This window comes from Centropristis striata, chromosome 8 (genome assembly GCF_030273125.1).
Source record: "Centropristis striata isolate RG_2023a ecotype Rhode Island chromosome 8, C.striata_1.0, whole genome shotgun sequence".
NCBI classification, from domain to species: domain Eukaryota; kingdom Metazoa; phylum Chordata; class Actinopteri; order Perciformes; family Serranidae; genus Centropristis; species Centropristis striata.
This window is the reverse complement of record NC_081524.1, coordinates 31,560,183-31,583,126: the sequence shown is the minus strand read 5'-3', so window position 1 is coordinate 31,583,126 and position 22,944 is coordinate 31,560,183. Positions and strand designations below refer to the sequence as shown.

Here is a 22,944-nt window from a genome sequence, read left to right as displayed (position 1 = left end):
TTCACCTTTTTAGTTTTATCTCTCTCTTAATGAGACGTAGAAACACCTAATGCTAATGGTTTACGTGTAAAATGAGTCACATTCTCCATGAGCTCAGCTTGCAAACTGTCAGGGAAATAAGAGACCTGGGAGATAATTTGGTCAGATCTAAACGCAATGCTTCTAACGCTATACGCCTGACAATTTAAACTGATACAGCTATCACATCTTCATGATTCACCCATAAATATGCTGTGATGAAATATGAATGAGGTATACTTTGTCAAAGGATAAATTATTTATCCCTGCACGAGGTTTCAACACCTCCATTAAGCGTCTGGTCACTCCCTGCAGGACCGTTATCTATTCTACTTCACCACACAGTGAAAGGATTTCACAGTACATCAAAGTTTTCAGCCTTTAATTCTGCACTTTGGTGTCTTTGTCTCCGAAACGCTCACTCATAATACAAGTATACACACCTCCGCTACCACACCACCCCGCACACACACCACCACCACCCTTGTGTCTTTGTATGAGACCCCTGCCTCATCCCTATTGTCATGTTAATTACCTGTTTGCTCTGTTTTGCAGGAGCCCACCATCCATCAAAGCGTCTCTCAGCTTTTCATCTCACACAGTGCATCTCTACCTGTAATTAGGTTTGGGCGAGGGAGAAGATGGATTTTGTTAGCACCCTGCCGAGGGAAGAGAAGACATTAGGAAGTCTCCATGGCTGTTCTGGGACCAGCCTTTAATGGTGTCTAATTGATCTGAGCTGTCATGGGGCCATGGCTTCATGTGGTAGGAAGCTGATTATCCTTATGTGTCATCCTCAGTGCGTGAGCATTAGCTTAGCGCTCTGGCTTTTAACAGTGTGATGAGGTGGGTGCATGCTTGTATGTGCATACAGGTGTGCCTGCGATCTGCGTAGGCAAAAATAACTACAAATTTGATGTACTCTGTGCGACTCAAAGGTGGGGGATGGGCTCCTGTTTGTGTCTATGTGTGCATTACATCCAGGCACTTACAGATTAGTATCCATCATACTGCTGTGTGTACAAAGGGTGACCATGTATTTTTACGAGTGTGTATGCATGCTTGTGTATTTATAGTGGCTAAAGGGAGGCTTGGCTGCTGTGGTCGGAATAATTTATCCAGATGTGCGGAAGCTAGAGGGAAATCGATACCGACGATGGCTCTCAAGCAGGTGATGAGCATACTGTCATAATGCAGTAAGGATGGAGAGGGATTAATATTTAACAGTAATCTGGACTGAGCAGATGGCCGTTCATAAAAACGTTGAGGAGTGTGAGGATGAATTCATATCAAGGCCAAGTCACCACAGTAAATAGTAATATAGTTACCAAAATAAGCTGAAATAATTACTAGTTTAAGTAGATGCTGATACTGATATATCTGAACATATACATAAGTGGGAAAGGGAAGAAGAGAAGAGGTTAGAGAATAACATATGGGCTAACAACTTTTTGTTTAAGAGGAACTTAAAGCCACTACAAGTAACTTTCATTTTGTGTTGTTGTTGCCGCCCACCGTGGACAAAACTGGAAGTGTTTCCATGAGCACCACTGCCTCATTCTGTAAAGATCGTTGTCTGGCTAGCGCATGCATTTGTTCTTACAGCAAAAGAAAGAAAGACACTACTTATTCTGGGGACTGCTCATTTTGACACATAGATATATGGTTCTGATGGCCAAATAGTCCAAAGATACTTTTCTTCAAAAATAATGGTGTGACAATGGCTAAGTTTAGGCACACAATCCACTTTGCTAATAGTAGAGAAAGACCTCCTATTTAGACTATTGAGATGTTGGACCAATGGAAATGCACTCTTAATTTTTAGCGTTTTTTTGTTTTTAACATAGCTGTTTGCAGGATGCAGAGTGAGGAGTTGATGGATCTTTTTGGTTATGTAACATTAATAAATGTAATATGGTGATGGTGAAACAATGTAAACTTTGTTTTAGCCACCAACATAAATGCATATATTGATTTAAAACCAGGTCTTGCAATGTATTTCATAAATAAAGTAGACATGTTACATGTTTGTCAGTTTTGAATCCTTTCACATGTCTCAATTCTCCAAGAATTCTCTCTGAATCTGTTGAATGACCAGCCAAGGTTGACTTGAGTTTCTCTCCCTGCTCTATCACTACCCCTTTTAGCTTTTGTTGTTGTCCTTCTTCTTCTTCTTCTTTGAGCCATTTTTTGCGGATCCTGCCCCATTATCAGCAATAACTACATAAGCAAATAAAATCTTCTGGAAAAAAAATCTCCTCCTGCTTCCTTGAAACTGTACGGCCTACTGACAAACTTTGTCTGGGAAAATGTAAGCATATACACAATCTTTTTGTCTGATTTTGTTGGAAAGTGGACACGGTGACAGGCATTAATAATGACTATTCTAGAAGTAGTCAATGTTCTTGCTGATGGTCTCTTATGTAGGTCATCTAGATACATCACTATCATATTGAGACTATTTCATACCCAGTTAAAAACTCCTTGTATTTGTTTTAAAATACATGATAAGGTTTACAATAAGGAGCACAAAATGTATTGATTTTCTTTTTTCACTTCTTTTTTTTTTTTTTGTATAAAAATAAATTCCACAGAGTAAGTGCCATGTGTAGCGTGTCTCCTTTTGATGACATAGTTGTGAAAGAACTCTGTTTGTGGGTTGTGATTATTAAATTTGAGCTGTGTATGCAAGTGTGACCTAAAGGTGTCCAGTAAGTATGACCTTATTATATGGTAACTTGTGTGCTGTAATCTAAGGCATTACCAACATCTAATGCATGATATTGAAAAGATTAGATTACATTAGTGATCAGATTACATGACCAGCTTGGACCAACCCTGATTACATTACAAGCACTTAATCAGAGAATTCTCCTCTATTAAAAAGTGTCCCTTCAAGGCAGCATATAAACATGAATCTAAGTATAGAAGGAGTGAATGTAAAAATGATTTTCTGTTTACTTCCTCGTGTTATGTACTGTAGGGACGTCCATGCTGCTCTGCTGACCTTCAGCATGAAATGAAAAGTGTCTGATGCCTCTGGTGTGTTTGGAGGGGCTTTCTCTTTTCCGAAGATGGACAGCCATGCATTATTGATTACAAAACACTCCTGCAATGCTATTTCATCTTTCCAGCACTGCTGAACATGAATTGGGCTTTACTTTTTTTTTTTTTTTCTTTCAGATTTACATTGTATTAATGTGTGCACCTTTTTGATTGGCTGCATTGCTTTATTTGTGTAATGCATTCTCCCTCTTTTTTCCCTCTCTCACCTCCTTTCCCTATAACACCCAGTGGGAGGCTAAACGGTAGATATGCAGAAACAATTCCCTTATCTCCACATCCCACTCCACAGCGCGCTGACAGAGAATTGCACAAGACAAAAGACAAAGGTAGGCAGAGAAAAAACCAGTGTGGAACAATGGGAGGTTGAAGTACAACCTAATGGTTATCACAGTGACTCTGTCACACCTAACAGCATTTATTTGACTTTATTTTGAGCTTCGGGCGCAGCAGTTATTAAAACACACACACATGGGTGCATATCAAACATGAGAATCACCTCACTGAACATTATATCCTCACATATACTAAAAGCTCTCTAACATCTGTCTCACTACTTGTGTTATTTTGCACAACCTGCATGTGTAACAACATCTCATTGGAATTCTTATTAATTCCAGTGTCAATTACTGACTGTGAGATGTTAAATATTCATTTGCTGGCTTATTTATATTCATTTCTTTTTCTGGCTTCTCTTTTTTCGCTTTCATATTCAACAATCATTAAAGCTTCATTGTGTTTTATGTATATTGTGTCTTGACTTTTCACAATAAAACGTGCAAATATTTTGCATGCTTTAAAAGCTTCTTTAGTAAAGCAGAGACCAGAGAGTGTTGCTGAGCATGGCCTTACCTCCCCGGTCCCCCGTCGAGTATGGTCACGGGGGAGGACGCCCGTAGCGACCACGGCTGTCAGATGCTGTTGCCATGATGCCAAAGAATGATTGGTTTCAAGGATCCGGACAGTGCACTCCAACAGCGCGGGGGGGAGACTCTGCCACACCTGGGAGAAGGAACAGTGGCAGGATGTGAAATGTTACAGAGCAAGGTCATTCTAAGGGGTCATTGTAAGACCTGTCAGCTCTGTCATTGAGGGATTTTACAGCGCGGCCTGGTGCTAACATATGGAGAATATTGTGTCTGAATTTATCCTTTGTTTGAGATGGGAGTCAGACTTTGGCTTTGTCTGCCTCTGTGTGATGTGAGGTGGTGGTGAATCTGCAGACAACAATGTCCTGTTTTGAAAAAGGGGAAAGGCAAAAACCAGCAAGGACACCCTCCAGGCAATGCTTGTTTCTGTTCTAACTGTGAATAGTCGGGCGTCATTAAATGGCACCAGGAGCTTCTGATTGCACAGGAGTTTCTCACTAGATACCTCATCTGCAAAGTGCTGCAAACAAGCACCGCATTTTCAAGTCTGACTCATGTCTAGCCTTGTCTGTGGAAACGCGCAGCCAGTATCATTGATGTCAGTGCTGTTGGTGAGGCTTGTTAGCATGAATGACAAGGCTAGAGATGTGACTCAACAACAGAAGCTCCCTCACTCACTCTCCTTCACTCTCAGCGTGTTTTTCCCCCAACATGAGTTTAGTGTGTCCTCCCACAGAGGTGGGCTTCCTGACAATCCCACTCCCAGAGACCCGTGACAATTTTAATGATTGATCACTCTCCTCTTGGCTGCAGTGAGAGGGATAGAGAGCAGACCGCAGAGCAAAAAAGAAAAGGAGAGGGAGGAAAAGAGGGGCGTGGACAATCCCACAAGGTCAGAGTGATGTCCAGTCTTTTGTTTTCAGTGGTGAGATCAGTGGCCTGTGCAGCCGCGAGGGGACAGGCAGAGTAACTGGCGGCCTGGCAGGAACAGATGTTCTTACACAATGAACATGCATTTGGTTGGTCGCTTATTCACTAAAAGTCAACGGGCTGACTTCCCCTTTTTAGAAACAAAGAAAAATACAGAGAAGAGTCAAAGCTTTCCACCTGTAGGCCTGTATCAGGGAAAAATTTTGCTGATGCAATCATTTTCCGTATGATTTACGTCCTGCTGAAGATACATCCACACAACAGATGTGCATCTATTTATGGACATCATTATATCTCACGTTAAAAAAAAATACAATGAAGTTGTATGATTTAAGTAGACTTTCATGTGTCTTCTTCTTCTTCTTCTTCTTCTTAGCCTCCTTTTCTTTTTTGTTTGTCTTGAAAAATCTCCGGACATAGTGCCATATGTTACTTTTACTCCCAATTATTTTTCTTTGGATTACAAACTGGACATAAAGTTTGAACCAGACGGTATTTTCTTGATAGTTCCTTGAAGCATTCTGATGCACTACATAGTCCACAGTATACACTTCACTACATGCAACTACAGTATGCCATATGTGCTATGTTTAGTATGTAATGTCCCACTCTGGATGCAGTGTCCTTAATGGAATATACAAATTCAGTTATCAAGTGGCCCACCACACACTTCCCATAAGTTTAAGTTGATAGTAAAATAAAACACACATTTCTTGACTCAGAACACAACATGACCAGATGAAACCCTGTGGGATTTATTTGGTCCCCTAGATAATAGAATCAATTAACCTACACAAAATAATATATTTTCAGTCACTGGATATCCATACTCTTGTTCTTTTCTACAATTTTACTGTTCTTCATTGACTTTAACTCGCAGCTCTGCTCCCTAATGGTTTGAATTCCATATATAGAGTTCCTATTTGTGTCAAATGAAAGCATACATTCTCCAGACTTCCTGTCATTGTGAATTTATAAAAGAGATGTCATCGATACCAACACCAGATTATAAACTGCAAAGGAAAATCTCTTAAATGAGACGTGGCTCTAGTCTTAAACATTACCTCAGTGATCCTTTGTATATTTGTGTGTGGGTGTGTGAGCTGCCGGTGTGTCGCTCAGGTTGGAATGTAAGATCAAGTGTTAGGGAGGATATTTACCACAAACGAAACTGCTGGAGTCATTAACTCATTCAGACCCAGAGGAGATCTGAGTGAAACACACAGCATGTCCGACAGCTAAGAACAGTAGCACAGTCCTAAACGGAACATCAGCACAGTCAGCTCTCTGGCCCATAAATGACCAGAGTCATTCATAACTCATTGCCTCCCTCTGCTGGTGTTAATGGGCAGTAAAGTCATTTTACAACAGGCTTCATCCCCTCTTGAAAAATCAATAGGATACTGTCGATGCCACTATGTTGTGAGTGCAAAACTAACATTTCACTTTTTTTTTAAATGTCTGCTCCTCCTTAGGGACTTTAACTGTGTGAGTTTATAGTCACCCTATCATCTAGTATTATATGGTATTTTTAAATTTCCTTTGGTATCAGTAATCTTTTTAAATTCACTGCAATCAATACTGGGTTTCATATACTTTGTGGTATTTTTATTCCCAAAGTACAACCAGAAATTTCCAATTATGTTCCTCTTGGGAATTACAGTGTGTTCTCAACATTTAGGATTAGATACTTTTTTCCAACAGTTTAATTAACATAATATAGTCAATAAAAAAAATGTGTGTGTGTGTGGTCTGGATGGTGGTAGTAAGGACGTGCAAAGATTATTAAAAAAACAAGAAGAAAATCAAACTATCATTTATCTACATTTTTTTAAACTTTTGCAAATAGCTTGTCTGATTGCTATTTTTGGAACTGGAATTCCCATTTAATTGTAAATCAATCAATCAATTTTTTTGGTATGATTTTTTCATGGTCCGCTGACCATTTTCTAATTCACAATTGAAATAAATTAATTCACAATGGGGTTTATCTTTACTCTGAATGTAAATAAGGTGGCAGGATGCCAAAAAAAAGCATCAAAATGTTATGGTTTTATAAAAATACAAAGAAACAACAACCCATTAATGTCCTCATATCCCAGAACTGCTCCTGACTTGTGCAGGGCTCACAGGACTGGTTACTGGACTTAGTTAATATAGTAAATTCATGTTATCGGATAAATATAAATATAATTTGCCTATTGTTTGTTTATTAACTGCTGGACTTTTTCCCTAAGCAAAGCATGTTGAGAATCCCTGCACTAAAGGGTAGTGGGGCAGAAATTAACAATGAGCACTAATTAATGCCCTGGTAAAACAGAAATAATTTAGGAATATGCACAGTGGAATTTTGAAGTGAGTGCTCAAGAGAGCATGTCATAATGCAGTAGCCTACCCACCTGTAGGGCCTTTTTTATTCAGTTATAAATTTAATTCTATTGCTCCATCATAGCAAACAATTCTTTGTAGACCCAACTATTTCAAAGAACAATTAATCATAAAATATATATTTCTTAAATATATATATGTGCCTAAGTTAGGCTATATAATAGGCCTAATGGATTTTGGAAAACAACATACATTAAATGAACCGAACTCGCACTAAAAGTGTGTATTGTATAAAATGTTATTCATTAGTTTTTCATTATGAAGTAATGGTCAGTAAAACAAACAAGCAAAAAAGTTGTTTTTGTGTATACCTGAAGATGCATGTACAATGAACCCAACAGTAGATGTCTCCCTACACCATGCAGCTGCGTGTCTTCTTGGGTACGATGCTGTCTACAGATGACCGAGTCGCCATTTTGAAAAGCAAATCGTTCACAGCACACCCACCCTGAGTACTGGAACTATGCCGCGGGGCCGGCCGCGCAAACTGAGAGTTAAAAGCAACGACGAAACAGGTAACAAGTACCAAAATGCAAGGAATAAAAAATACAGATTATGGACTATCCAAATAACCTGCTATTACTTGGGCAAACATCTCTGTATCTTATATAATAACACTTCAATGTAGTACATATAGTCCCCGGATATAGTATTGCGGGTGGGCTTTGCTTTGTGCGGCGAAGGAGTGATTGAGGCGGAATGATATTAATAACGTTTCGGTGGCTCTTCTTATTGGCTTCCAGTCTAAATTGGTGTCCGCGAGGGAAAGAACCGCGGTCTCATGTAGTGTTCTTTAATGTGCGTTTTTTACACTCTATCTTTGTTTATTAGTAATTGGTCGTTAGCTTGTTGTTGCTAACTAGCTCGCTTTGCTACCGTTAGCTTCGAGGCTAACTCACCAAAAACGTTGGCCATTGTTATTTTGATCCTGTGAGGCACAGTAGCGAGGCTGTCCAGCTGCTGATGGACCAGCTGTGTCTGACCAAAGCAAGTTGTCACAGTCACTTATTGCTAAAGAAGTGTTGCAATGTGTTGTCGGAATGTATAGAATATACTGGCATTTGCTGTCATCACCGGAATATTTGATATACCTTAACGCTAGTTATTGTGGCACGTTGGTTGGATAACTTAAACGACATGATACCGCGGGTCGATGCAACGTTAGGCGATCAATAAAAACAAATCAGCCTCACATTCGCGGTAACGTTACATAAATGTTTCCCACTGGGTCATTTCCCTGTGAATCACTCGCATACTGTCCAAGCAATACCTGTAACTGACAGCTAGTATCGGTGTGTGGAACCAAACTGTTGAATATCTATAGCAAAAACACCCCAGCAGGTTCAAAGACGAACATTGTTTGGCTTACACGTTATTTATAAAGGATGGGAACTGCATTTAATGTGTACAATATAAAAGAGTAAAACGAAACGATAGATTATTTTTATTTGTCCTCATTCGTATTCGGGCAAATAACGTCACCCCGTTAAAATAATCGCCTAACGCATTTTTTCAAGTTTTGCAGGAAACACAAAAACTTCACCAAAAGTCTAACATATGACATTTATTCATCATTTCACTCAAAAAGGATGTAACAAAGAATGGCTATTGGCATAGTAATACCACGGTGTGTAAATTATGTACCTTAAGAGAAATAAATGACTGATGAAAATGAAAATTTTTTTGAACATGCGTTTGTGACTTAAACAAGTATCATGAGCATTAATGTTACTTCAAAGTGTCATTAATGTTCATGACACATCCCATGTCATTTTTCTGACAAGCTTATGTCACTCATATGTAGACACCTTCAAAATAAAGTGTTACCATATCTTGCTTAAGTCACAAAGGCATGTTCAAAAAATTGCCTAAGTCAATTTATTTTGACTTAGGCATAATAAATCTGATCAAGTCACACACTTGACATAGGCCATTATCTTAAAGGGGTAAAATCACATGATCTGATCAACTGAGGATGTAGGTGATTTTACCATAGGTGGCTGGTGTCATGAGGAGATGATTTAGTAAAAAAAAAAACAATTTTGAAAAAAAATGACTTGGGCGATTATTTTAACAGTGTGACGATATCTATATCAAAAACACCCCAGCAGGTTCAAAGACGAACATTGTTTGACACACACGTTATTGATAAAGGATGGGAACTGCATTTAATGTGCACAATATAAAAGAGTACAACGAAACGATCGATTATTTTTAATTGTCCTTATTCGGGCAAATAAGGTGAATGAAAAAATATATTTAACTAGTGAACCTCCATTATGTACACACTATTTGTTGTTGAACTTAGACCATTGTATTAGTAAAATACAGCAAAATTGTTGTGGGTGTGGTAGCATAAAGTTACTTAAAATTACTGAAAATACCATCAGGCTCAATTCAGAACTATTGCTCTCATTGCTGCCTTAATCATAATCAGCCTCCAATAACAGATAAAATGCCCTTCTATTCATTATTGTACTGTAATTTTACTAATGCATTATATAGACCCCAGGACCCCCCATCAGTTGTTGCCCCAATACACAGTTTGGGGCAATTGGCCCAATACAAAGTTATGAAATGAAAATCCTTTTTATTTCTTCACAGTAAATAAGTTGTTCCACTTAATTATGAATCATTAAGTTCCTACACTCCAAACTGAGAAACTCAAATTTTAATATCACCAATTCACTTTAATTCACATTTGGTGTGTATAAAATTGCTGTTTGGATAAAAACCTTTGGTTTTAGAAATATAAATCGACTGAACGCAAATTATTGTCACAAGAAAGCCACTTGAACCAAATGAAGTTACTTAAGTGTTCCTCTCTGTACTCCTTGTACTCAATCAGATGCCGATCGCAGCGACAGTAAGGCAGAAGGTTTCAGCGATGGAGAGCTCAAGGACAAGAAGTGCACAATATGCTCTCAGATATTTACCACGGAGAGCCAGCTGCAGAAGCATCTCCGTGAACATGAGATCAACGATAAGGTAAGTACTGCACTCCATAACAAGACGGAGAACACAGTTTTTAACTTTTATTCATCCAGATAATATAACAAGAGCATGCCTGCTCTCTGTCATCAGCACATGTATTTGTATTCTTCTGAAGATTCCACAGATTCAGATCTTGTATCTAGTCTGTATAAGCACATCCACTTCAGTAGAACTACTCATTATTATTGGCCTCTCAACATCTAGTGAGATTTAAGTGCCTTTTTAAATGCTTACTATGCAGGAATTGTTGCGTACTCGATAATGCTACCCTGGTTGTGCCCTGTTGGGTTTTTTTTTTTACCACCACCAGCTGTTTGTAAACACAACATTCAATCTCCTAGGTCAGGGCTCACCATATATTTTAAAAATTAAGATACTGTGCAGTTGTTCTTAATCATAATAATAAAATGTGACATATGAGAATAAAGCTTATTAAAGTAAGCTACCACAGTCAAATATCTTAATGTGCTATGCACATGCAAGAACATGTGAGAAATGTGTCGGGTTCGAACTGTAACAGCAATATTTAAATATCACAGATGCACAAATATTAAAAATGCATTTATTATAGGGGTGCACATTTTGCTGTCCCTATTTTTCTATGTTAAAATCTGGTTGACACTGATGGCAACTAAAGTCCAAGAAACGGTTGCCAATGGCACCCTTACGTTACTGTCGAGCTTGTTGTACTTGGTGTTTTGCCCTGCAATATTTTGGGTTTTTTTCCAGGCTTTGCCCGCAATTTTCAGAGCTTCGTGCTCAAAGGTTGAAACCTAGAAATGTCCTGAACATAGCAAAATGAGTGCAAATTCAGACACTGCCATAGACTGCTAGTGAGTCATTTGTAATGAATGAGAGGGAGTCTCTTTGAATGAGAATGTACATTGATTTTTAGAAAAATTCTGCACAGTATACCTTTATAGCAACCATCACTGTGCTTCTTAACAATGCTAGTGCAGGCACCACACAATATACCAGAGTGCAGCTGTGATGGGGGCTGGAGGTGAAAGAATTTGAGCCATTACAGAAGCAGGAGGCTACATTGAACAAGGCACAACAAAACACTCCACCTGAGTTTGGTGCAGGTGATGAGTACAACTATGTTCCAGCTACAGGGTGGATTTGGGCCAAGCTGGTGGCTTACCATCAAAGCTGGAGGTGTCCTGGATTTTTAAGCTCAGATGAATTTTCACAATGTGGAAGTTTAAAGCTGCCATTGTTTATTTAACGGGTTCAGCACAGCTCTGAACTCAGTCTGCCAATCACCCGCTGCTTCCAAAGCTTCTCCAATGTGCCGGATGTGCTCCATATTTTCCTTTTACAGAACACATCTGGGGTTGTTTACTTATGCTTATGCAACATTACATTACAGACACAATACTCTGCCGCCACATGTTTTAATTTAACAGGGAGAGATGTAAATAATGAAACAAAGTGCTGCTAAATAAGACTTTATGCAGAGCTGTTTAAGACATGCCTTGTGCTGTATCTGGAAAGCAATGGAGCGCAAAAGCACAACATGTCCTCTGCTCATCAACTTTGAGCAGTGGAAACTATTGTGCAGTGGCACATTCTGACACCTGGATGAATGAAAAGTCATAATGCAAGTAGAGTGGATTTGCTGTGAGCCGTTTCAATGTCTTTTGTGTTTGCTGTGGTGGTGCAGTACAGTTATAGCAGAACTATCATTAACATGTTGCTGTTGCTGTAACAGGAGCAAAATTACTTAATCCAACCCCCCACCCCCCCTGGCTGCGGTCTCTCCCTCTCTAGTGCCCAATAACAATCTCAAATAGCGCAGCAAATATTACACCCCCTTCTTGTAGATGTTGACTCACAGCTGCAATTTCCTCTGTTGCAGTGTTTACTGGCCGGTAAAAGTAACTCGGTTTCTGTGGCTATTTGTTTGAATTTCCATTCCTTCCTCCAATGTTTTGTGGCCTTACTTAGGAAACTCCTAAAATACATATTGTCCAAACATAAGTGTTCACAGTCAGCATCCACTGAGTCAACAGATGATTCAGAGAGTTCTGCTAACTGTGCTTTGCAATTTATGATTATTAGAGAAACTGTGTGAAGGACATCCTTCCCATCAAGGAGGTATGATGAGTGAAGTGGTTACTCAACATGATTGATTTTTGTAGGGACTTTTTTTTCCAAAGAGCAGATGCTTGTTGTTGGAAAAATTATATTTTTCATTCATAATGTATGTTTTTAATATGCATACAGAATAAATGTGCATTATTCATGTTGATGAATGCATATTTTTGTAGTTAATAGTTTATGTTTGAATATTTGTCTAGTTCCCTTCTATCGTCTTTTCTCTGTTCACCAGCTGCTTTTCCCTCTCCCTTTTTTTAAAGCTTGGGTAGGCAGTTTTTGTAAAAAAAATAAAAAATAAAATACAGTCCTCCTGCAGCTCTTTCCTCTCTGTTCAAAGCCCTTCTCACTAGACGAGCATAGACATATGTACACAATTCATACGATTGTGATTGTGATTCTGACACTGATAGAATTACGAGTTTGATTTGAGGCTCTAACTAGCTACATAAACATAAACTTGAATTAGCTGCAGCTATGAGCATTAGGCTACTATCGGCAACAGGCTATTGGCAACTACTAGCAATACAACTATCTGGGTCTGACCTGTGCGTGCAATTCAGTTCGCGGTAAAAACACTAAATTAATCCTAGCCAGGAGGAACTGATGGTAATGACAGCATTGCGCTATCTTTGTTATTGTTTAGATTGAAAGACCACTACTGACAGAAAATGACATAAAAGAGACCAAAACCCCACAGGAGGGGAAAAACAGTCCATCTGTCTCCATTGACTTTGTATTGAACGGAGGAGCCTCTATGTTAGCTCACTCTAAAAGCTGTTGTGTGACGAAATGCACTACCAACAGGGTAAAGAACCAGAACTAGTTTTGACTAATTGAAAAACGGAAATTGTAAGAGGACAAATGTGGATGCAGACTTATAAAGACATCAGCAATTACAATGGGGAAAACAGTGTGATCCTGAAACTAAAAAAGTATATTTAACATCAACTTATGTATACAGTGCATTTTGTCACTAAGTCATAAAGGCAAAGTCAGGTTTAGACAAACTACATTTTTATAAATTAAGCTAAAGCATTTGACACTATGTAACTCTTGTTGTGGTAGAATGTGGATAAAACAGAAAACAATACAGCATTAGGTGCCTAAGCTTGCTAACATATAGCTAACATTATCTTGCTAACATATAGCTAACATTAGCTTGCTAGTATATAGCTAACATTAGCTTGTTAACAGCCAACGTCCTTTCTGGTAGACATAGAGTGCTAAAATAATCAAATGATATGTTTAAATCTCATAGTTTTCCCTAGCTACAGGCATTTTGTTGGTGTTTCAGTCGATTGTTGTGTATTGTGGCACAGATAGTTTCCCCCTCCAGCAGGTGTATTGCTTTCTCTCTCTATTGCACAGTAGAATGACCTTTGATTGGCCAAAGCCTCCCATCAATGGCTAGATTTTCCAAAAGCTTGAGAACAGAGCCAAAAGGAGGTGCAGAAGTGTAGTTTTTTTTCTTTCAGACTAGTTAAATTACATTATGCTGAACGGTTATTTTGGATATTTGGCCTAATGATGCCAAAAACACTGCCTACCTCAGCTTTACGATATGTCTACAGTTTCTGTCTCACTCCTACTCCTACTCCCTCTCCCTCTCGCACTCTTACATGCACACACACAAACACACACACACACACTGCACACATAATCCCAGACAAGTTAAGGGGATATGTTGTTCACTCCATGCTATTAACAAGGCTGCAGGAGAAAAGAAAACTTCTGTTTGTTCTTCTCACTCAGCCATCTCTTTTGTCACGAAAAGACGATAATAGGATCCTACCTCACTTCATTTGCAGCTGCACCTGTATTTGTGGGCCTATTCAAATCAAGGCCACCATGTTCACTTATATTAGGCGCTCTCTCCAGGCTGAAGAGCTGCAGCCTCTAGGTCTGCCACTCTGAGTAAGACTCACTGGTGTCAGTGTTGCCCTGGGCCTCCACTGCAGATAGTCACAAGTACTCTGAAATTAACTCAGTCAGCTCCTCTTATAAAAACTGAATTTAATATGAGGGCCATTCCTGCCTCATGGGAAATTATATTTTTTGTATTTTTGTATGTCTGGTAATATTCTGTATGTTACAGTGATTTACTTTCTCTTTTTATTTCTTCCTCTTTGTCAGGCTGAGGTACATAAAAACAAAGATTACCAACACATAAAACATCATTTATGGCTAAATGATAAAACATTGTGTTTTAACATCTGTTGCTTTACATATAGCCGTCCATGATCCAAGAGACACTGTAGTAGGACAGGGGAGAGTATAGAGAGAATGCTTTCCAAGTCCACAGCAAATGCACTTGCTTAAGTCAGTTAAGCTAGCACATTGATTTAGGTGCCACAGGAACTCCTTCTGTCTCTATCTGTCTCCACCAAGAGTGAGAATTAGCAACAACAAGGACATGATTGCAGTGGGAGATATTTTGATTGAAGATATTTTACATTTAAATTATTCACTCTTTTTGTTTAACTTCTCTCTGTTTTTCTTGCAGCCTCATCGATGTGACCATTGCCCACAGACGTTTAATGTGGAGTTCAACCTCACACTCCACAAGTCCACACACAACACTTCTGACTTCACCTGTCCCGTTTGCAATAAAAGGTTCTCCCGCATCGCCAGCCTCAAGTCTCACATTATGCTGCATGAGAAGGAGGAGGTTAGTCAGCTGATGATTCAAACATCAAACCATCACTGATTTGCATTGACTACCTGTTAGGAAGAAATCTGTCTCTCTCTTTTGTTCTTTTTTTTTTTTAACCAACTTCGCTACCCATCCCGCAGAATTTGATCTGTTCGGAGTGCGGGGATGAGTTCGTTCTACAGAGTCAGCTGTCTTTGCACTTAGAGGAGCACCGTAAGGAGCTGTCAGGCATCAAGGTCTACACCTGCAAGACCTGCGACAAGGAGTTCAAGACGTCCGCACATCTCAAGGAGCACATGAAGAGTCACATCAAGATGAGGTCAGGCAGGGCCAGTGTTGCCAACTCTTTTCCGATCAAAGTAGCTATCACTAGCTCTAAAAGTCGCTATGCTCATTTGCATATTTATCACATCATTGCATATCAGATTAATAGTTGTGTTGGCTGGTATTTATGGTATTTATGGCTGGTATGCATAACTAAGTGTCCAAAGGAGCAGCTGCAAAATGGTGGATAAACACATTTGATAATCTATAAATTCTTAATAGTAAAGGTCTCCCTGTTGTCTGCATCTTTTTATCTAACATCTGACTAACTGAGATCTACTAATCCTTGCAGTATTAATAGACTTGTTTTTACTGAAGAATAGCCACTAATTAAGCATCACAAACTTGTGACAAACACATTAAATTTTCTATGCACTCTTCAAATTAAAAGCCCCTCTTCATTTTGTATTGTAAAAGCTTTTATTATGAAGCAGCAAAATCAGAAAATGTTGGGTTTTTAGCAGCAGCACAACAACAAATTCTTTACAGCTAAAGGTGAACATGAAAAAGTAAAAAACAAGCAGATTTCTAAAAGTAATAACAGTGACACAGAAACCAATGTGACTAAGATTCAGTTAAAAACTACAAAGGTACTGAGAGCTGAACACACAGAGACTTTAAGAAAGGCTTTTTGGTCTCCTTCAAAGACATTAGTTGAGTCTCGCAAGTTGCAACACACACCTGTATAAAGCAAGAGAGTCAGAGTCATTAGCCTCCAGCAATACATTACTCAGTCCAATTCATTACACCATCTTCTGTTAAAGACTACATTTAAGCAGCTTTGTTTATTCGCTTTAAACCAGTTGATGTCAACATCCCTAATTTGCATTTTCTTTATTGAAACATTTAAAAATTTTGCTTCAAAATTTGCTGAGACTTAAATGAAAACACGACTTATGATCTGAATAAGTTGCTAAATTTGTTGTTGGTGCTTTTTAGAAATATAGTATAATTATCTAGAAAGTTTCCAACACTGAGCAGGCTGCACATGCATTGGTGGATAACTTCATTGAGTTGAAAAAAAAAATCCAACAGGCATTGCTCATTGTTCCAACATCCCATTTGTCCAAGGCAAAGATATATGGGCCAGGTGGCTCGATAGTTGAAAATACACTCTGAAGCCCAGTGACTGCTGACATGCTCCCAAAGAAGAATTATGTTACACTACTGTGGTTAAGGCAGAAAAACCACTTGGTTAGGGTTAAATATATAATATTGGGTCGTCAGAAAAACGGCAAGCACTGATCAAACAGCTACCGCATTAAAAGGAACCATGAGGTCCTTGTCCGAGGCAGTTTCTAATCTAAAGTCTACACTGTGATAATGATACTGGAAATTGTAGCTGTATGCAGTGTTCTGCATCTAATTCTTTTTCACATTTTTATGCCAAACAAATTCCAAGGAGGCAGTGCATGAGTCATGCAGAACGAGAGGCATCTGAAACAGCAGTTAGACTATCAAAAGACAATAACTCGGCCATTTAACAGCCGTCCTGTAGGTCGCAGTGACATTATGATGCTGATACATTCTTCATTTCAAATGAAATATTTTTCTGGTCATTTTCGTGGTGAAACATTTTCACAAGCTGTGGAAAAGGTTACACTGATTGCATGAGGACATGCAGTCTGTCATGGCATTCAACAGGAAATAGGAGTTCCATTCAATTTGTTCTCATGAATTGAATGCCAACAGGCGGTTATACAGCCTATACAAGGGCAAGTGTCCTCAGTGCTGTGTGCAAAACCTTTTATAGATTGTTTCTATTTGAAGCTAAACATTAGAACCAAGGTCCAAAAGGAGCCTTGCAACAACATCAATGACAACAAAACAAGGTATTATATGGTCAATTATGTCTCTGATGGAACCTTAGTGGCTTCTTTCTGTTTGTACCACTAGTACATTAATATCTTATATCTTATATCATGAAGAAATTAAAGGTATAGTATGATCTATAACTACAAACCAAAAAAACATTTGCCAGCATAAGAGACAAGCGAGGGGGACAGATAGCACCCAAACAACTGACGCGATCAAGTGCCCTCGATCTGTAGTATCCAAAAAAAGGTATCTAACTATATATTATGCCACAACATTCTGTAATCCAAACACTCTACAACTGTTATGTGCTTTGTGAAACTGAAATGGAATTTTATTTTTAAAGTAAATCGTGCTGAAGCTCCAGCAGACATGTCTTTACCTCAGTTCAAATCCACAACAAAGAATATAAAAAATAGTATTAAAAGCTGAGTTGTGAATGTTGAAAGCACTTTATGTCTACGGAGAAATAAGTTTGCTTTTTTAAACTTTCATAATATACTTTCATACTCATTTTTGTTGAAATATCAAAATAACCATACAAAACCATATTGAATCCTACAAGGATTAAGCATAACAACAACAACAAGATAAAATCTGCACTGTGGTAATTTTGATTATCCTCTGTGAATTTATGTAAAAACAACTTGACATTTTTTGTGTTTACTCCTGCCCTAGGGCACTCAACTCTAGTTCCAGAAACTACAAGAAAAACATTGACCGCAGTGGGTTCCAAAACAGCTGTCATCACTGTGGAAAGGCTTTCAAGAAGCCCAGCCAGCTTGTTCGGCACATACGAATACACACTGGTAAGTGAAAATCACAGAGAAGGAGAAGTCATGTTTACATTATGTGGATCTAAAGTTCATTTAAACCTCTGAACCCCATAACACATTAGCTGGTTTGAAAAGGCATGTTTAAAATGGTACAAACAGGAAGTATCATCAGATCATCACATTTCTGACGATCCTTGAATGAATGTGATAAATGAAAAATAACCAAATCCAAGCTTAAAACAACACCTAATCAAAATCACTTTATTTATTAGTCTCATTAATATTTTTTCTTCCAAAAATAAACCATTTTCATTAACCAGATCCTGTGCAACTGGGAATCCATGAATGACTCCTGAAATCATCAGTCACAGGATAAGAATTCAGTGAAAAACATTGTTTTTTAGGCTGTTTACAGAGAGGAGATACAATAGACAAAAATGTAAATAGTTAAATATGTGTCCATGTGCAGACCACATTTTCTCCCAATGATGGTGACACATGTTGGATTGGTGAAAAATGTTGAATATATAGATTCAATTATTATTATTATAAAATTATTAATTTTTTTGTAAAAGGAAATTATTAAAGAAATTAAAGTTATATTTTTCAGTGATTTATGGTATTTTAACTCTATTATCCTGCACTTCTAGCCATGATTGTGCCATTTCCATAGAGGTGTAGGACTTGTATATTTCAGTGAAAAACGAGGCCACAGTGAGTAAAATGTAATTCACAGGGTTAATTATTCATGCTCAGAGGAGTTACTATAAAAAACTCTGTGTGGTCAGTGTTGCACCAAAGTTTCCGCAAAACCTAAAGTGGATGTTTTGTAAGTGGTGGGTGGGCACTTGCACCTGTCTGTAATAGTCTGTGGCTTAGTAGCATGTTGTTCAATCGCTGTACATCCTGATTGCAGCCAGAGACTTTGCAGGTTTGATGCCACAAACAGGAAAACTTGGGCAGGTTACCATAAATTAGAACACATTTGTTCTGAACTGGACTTTTCTTTCATTAAGTTGCCTCAGAACTGTAACATAACTCCTAATCGGTTTACTCTGTTTACCCTCCGTTTCTGAGGGACTTCACACCTCAGCTCAGTTCATCACTCAGCTGTCAGGCAGGGATGTGGTGCGGCGAAAATTTCAGTGTTAATATAACAGATATTCCCATGTGGAAGTGCTCTTGTTCAGCTGTCTCTGTTCAGATAACGTAGCCAGTAGCTTCCACCCACATGCTGTTTACACATCATCCACATGTTAGTCTGTGTGGTTGCCGGGCTGGCTGGATGACTAATGGTGGATGATGCCTCTGTGCTTTGAATTTCAAACAACCCTTAAGCTGGTAAGGTTAAGAGTCACTTTGGGAAGACACACAAATGCACACACACACTATGCCTCTCTGTGATGCACAGACTAGTTGATATAGGTAGAAGATTGTATATGAGTCACCTTTATTTAGGCTAATACCAGAAATGGCCTCTTTGTTGGTGCCATGGTGATAAAATTGCGTCATCACACAAGTACAAAATGAGGTATTTTGATATGTCATTCATATTGCAGAATAAATGACCATAAAACAGACTTGGTGGATTTATTTAAGTGTGATTTAGTTCACATGGTCTGTTTGAAGCCCCGTGTTTATTGTGTAGTTTAGTTAATACATTTAATTAGTTAGCACAATTTGAGGTTGCTCTACTGTATAGGTTTTTTTTGTTATTAAAAAAAATGGAGCTCACAAGTTAAATTTCCATCAAATAATCATCTTTGAATTGTAATTAAAGCTGACTTTCCCTTCAAATTTCTCAAAATTCGATTAGTTGTACCTTGTTAAATACTTTTTTGTCACATTTTTGTTAAAATAAAAAAGAAACAGCATAGTTTCAGTAAAGTACAGATCACTGAGTCATTTTTAAGTAAATACATAAAAACCTAAATATCAAATGCTTAAAATGGCCTCAAAAGCTGCTTTCAACCATGCGTGTTAAACTAAATGTTGTAAATTGTAAGTGAGGATGTATTAAAAAATCCCTCAGTATTTACCCCTAGCCTTAACTATTTACCCTTATTTTGAAGTTATTAATATATTTTAGAAATAGCAGTAAATTATCCTCAGTGTTTCCAGCTATTTGGTCTGTGTTTGACCCGACCTTGCCCGTCCCTTACAGGTGAGAGGCCCTATAAGTGCTCACATTGTGGCAAGGCTTTCAACCAGAAGGTGGTGCTGCAGACTCACATGGTGAGACACACCGGAGAGAAACCTCACCTCTGCATGTTTTGTCCTGCTTCCTTCTCCCAGAAAGGGAACCTGCACTCCCACGTTCAGAGAGTTCATTCCGAGGTAAGAGCACAGCAAGTGAAATATTCAAACCTCAAATACTGCATAGGAAAAATCTCTGTGTTATGGGATGCCCTCTGTGATTATGTAGTTGTGTATTGCAGCATTAGGAAGTGCAGTGTTAGAAGCTCGGTGTTTAAATTCTCACCATAGTTTGTTTTACACCAAAATTATGTGCAATGTGTTAATCAAAATGAAACAAAAGGTTAACATCTACTGGGATGAACTGAAAATAAAGGAATTAAAGTGATTTTGAAATATATAATTTGCACGTCATAAATAGTCATCACAGTCAGATATGAAAGGAAGGTTTAACATATCCATCACTACTTGAATCCTCCTTAAATCCCCTTGGGATTTAAGGAGGATTCTCTTAAGGAGAATTTAGCAATAATTACAAATAATCTTTGCTGATTTGTTTTCAGTGCAGAGTTGATGTTCTGTGTCAGTGCTTGTCATTTTTGTAGCTTTTATCGTCTTTCAAAGCTAGCTAGATAGAAACAGTTAAACGGTCCATCTACAATCTGTAGTTTAGATTCTATCTTAGAATATAGAAAGCCATTTTCAGTCGTCAGTGTGTTGTCAAGCTGAACTATTAACCGTAGACCATAAATAACAGTGTCCTTCACTAATTATCTGCCCATACAATGTGTAATGGACAAACAAGACACAGGAAATTGGTGCAACTGTACAAACAGCACTAGCACTTCTTTTTTGTTTCTACACTGGTGTTTTGTTTAGAATTAATTAGTCTGCATAAAAAGCCTCAAATTCAATTCACTGTGTCAGTCGGGTTGAATTAATGCTTCAGAGTGCACATTTAATGGCTGGATTTGCCCCATCCTTTGTATTCAATTCACCTGGAAAAAAACATGTTTGTAAGTTTAATTGACATGTTGCATAATCATTTTCTTTTAGTGGTGCAATTGGTCAGATGGCCTTTCTTACAGTTTATCAGTTTTTTTACAAAATAGTCCTTAAAGTGGTTATAGTGTGGATCCCCCCCTTTTTCTGCTAACATGATTTTGTATTCCATCTAACGGCCAGTTGATTGAATTACTTCTGGAAAGCCAAACAGCAGGACCATTTGAATAATGCATCTAATTTTCACAAGTGTCCTTCAGTTTTCCTGTTCCAGATAAGGGTTTGTCCTTATGATTGACTGACTTTATGAATAAATAATGGTCCGGCGTTATTTGCAATAGATTTCATGAGCAGATGCATACTTAGGAGCCAAGGGACTAAAATCATCATGGTTTAAATCCAGTGAAGTGTTCTAGTTATACAGGATGTTGAGACAGTCACGCTGTCAGTTCATAAATAGCATGAATCTGCTGCAGAATATAAATCCACCGATACCTTAACAGATTTAATCTACTTTCCTTTAATACACTTCAACTAATCTGTCAAGGGATACTGCATATGCACAACCTGTTGGCAACCGGACCGTTTTTGTGATCCGAAGCTTTCTGGTAGTAGTAGTATTAACCATAAACCGTTGAGTTATATAAAAAGTGTCCTTATGCTTATATTGAGCATTTTAACATGTGAGTCAATAGCCTTTTCATACCAGTTTCTGGAAAAGTGCCGTGATGAGCTCTGCTGTCATTTTGTCTTAGTCTTAGGACATTCATAATGATTCCGGAACAATAATATTGGCGTCCATTCACATAGCAATCGGGCATTTCAGGGTTGGGAGGAGACGATATTGCAGTGTGACAGAGCAGCGGTACGTGTACAATAAGCTACGGCAGTGGCGAGTGCAATCAAAACAATGATTGTGGAAGAACTGCCCGTCATGCTGTTTTTAGCTGTTGAGATTCTACATACCCAGAAGAGTTGTTCTGCATTTGCTGAACACGATTCGATTACTGTCGACCCAAATGAGAGGCGTGTTTCTAATGATACAGTCCACTTCCTTTCCTATAACCCGGGTGTTGGTCATAAGGTTGGTCATAACGTACGTCACGTATATTTTGTATTATCGGCTCTGCTGGTTCACATTGATCCCCCATAATGCCTCTGGAACGTTCAGATTATATGTAAAAGTCAGAACCGTAAATATCACAGCTTGAAACGGCAGAATGAAAGGAGCTAATGAGACCTCAAGTGGCAAGTCAGGGAATTGCAGTCTTTGGCATTGACCAGTCGCATTTGACTTGAGTTTGGTTGACTGCAGGCAAACAGATATAGAGGCAGCTGGTTTGACTATGGAGAAGCGAATAATGGCAGGAACCAATCAGGATGAGTGTCCAATATGTACCTACCCTTTCCGTTTTGATGACTTGCTGGCGTGTTCTGTGAATTGCTTGCCTGTTGTGGCGAATTGCTGGTGTGTTCTGTGAATTGCTGGCGTGTTGTGACGAATTGTTAGCCTGTTGTGTGAATTGCTGGCGTGTTGTGATGAATTACTGGCGTGTTGTGGTGAATTGCTGGCGTGTTGTGATGAATTGCTGGCGTGTTGTGATGAATTGCTGGCGTGTTGTGGTGAATTGCTGGCATATTGTGGTGAATTGCTGGCGTGTTGTGGTGAATTGCTGGCATGTTGTGATGAATTGCTGGCGTGTTGTGTGAATTGCTGGCGTGTTGTGATGAATTGCTGGCGTATTGTGTGAATTGCTGGTTTGTTGTGGTGAATTGCTGGCGTGTTGTGGTGAATTGCTGGCGTGTTGTGATG

The 22,944-nt window shown here is 38.6% G+C and overlaps 1 protein-coding gene across 1 annotated transcript in view; it reads left to right on the top strand.

Moving 5' to 3' along the window:
• Window positions 1–7,645: 7,645 nt before the first annotated feature.
• Window positions 7,646–22,944, top strand: part of LOC131976678 (zinc finger protein 236-like) — a 67,034-nt gene continuing 51,735 nt past the window's right edge. The window contains exons 1-6 of the mRNA XM_059339816.1: window positions 7,646–7,783; window positions 10,117–10,256; window positions 14,869–15,033; window positions 15,159–15,337; window positions 17,836–17,966; window positions 20,098–20,270. Coding sequence (XP_059195799.1) covers window positions 7,732–7,783; window positions 10,117–10,256; window positions 14,869–15,033; window positions 15,159–15,337; window positions 17,836–17,966; window positions 20,098–20,270 — 840 coding nt within the window. The 5' untranslated portion in view covers window positions 7,646–7,731. The remainder of the gene's footprint in view (window positions 7,784–10,116; window positions 10,257–14,868; window positions 15,034–15,158; window positions 15,338–17,835; window positions 17,967–20,097; window positions 20,271–22,944) is intronic.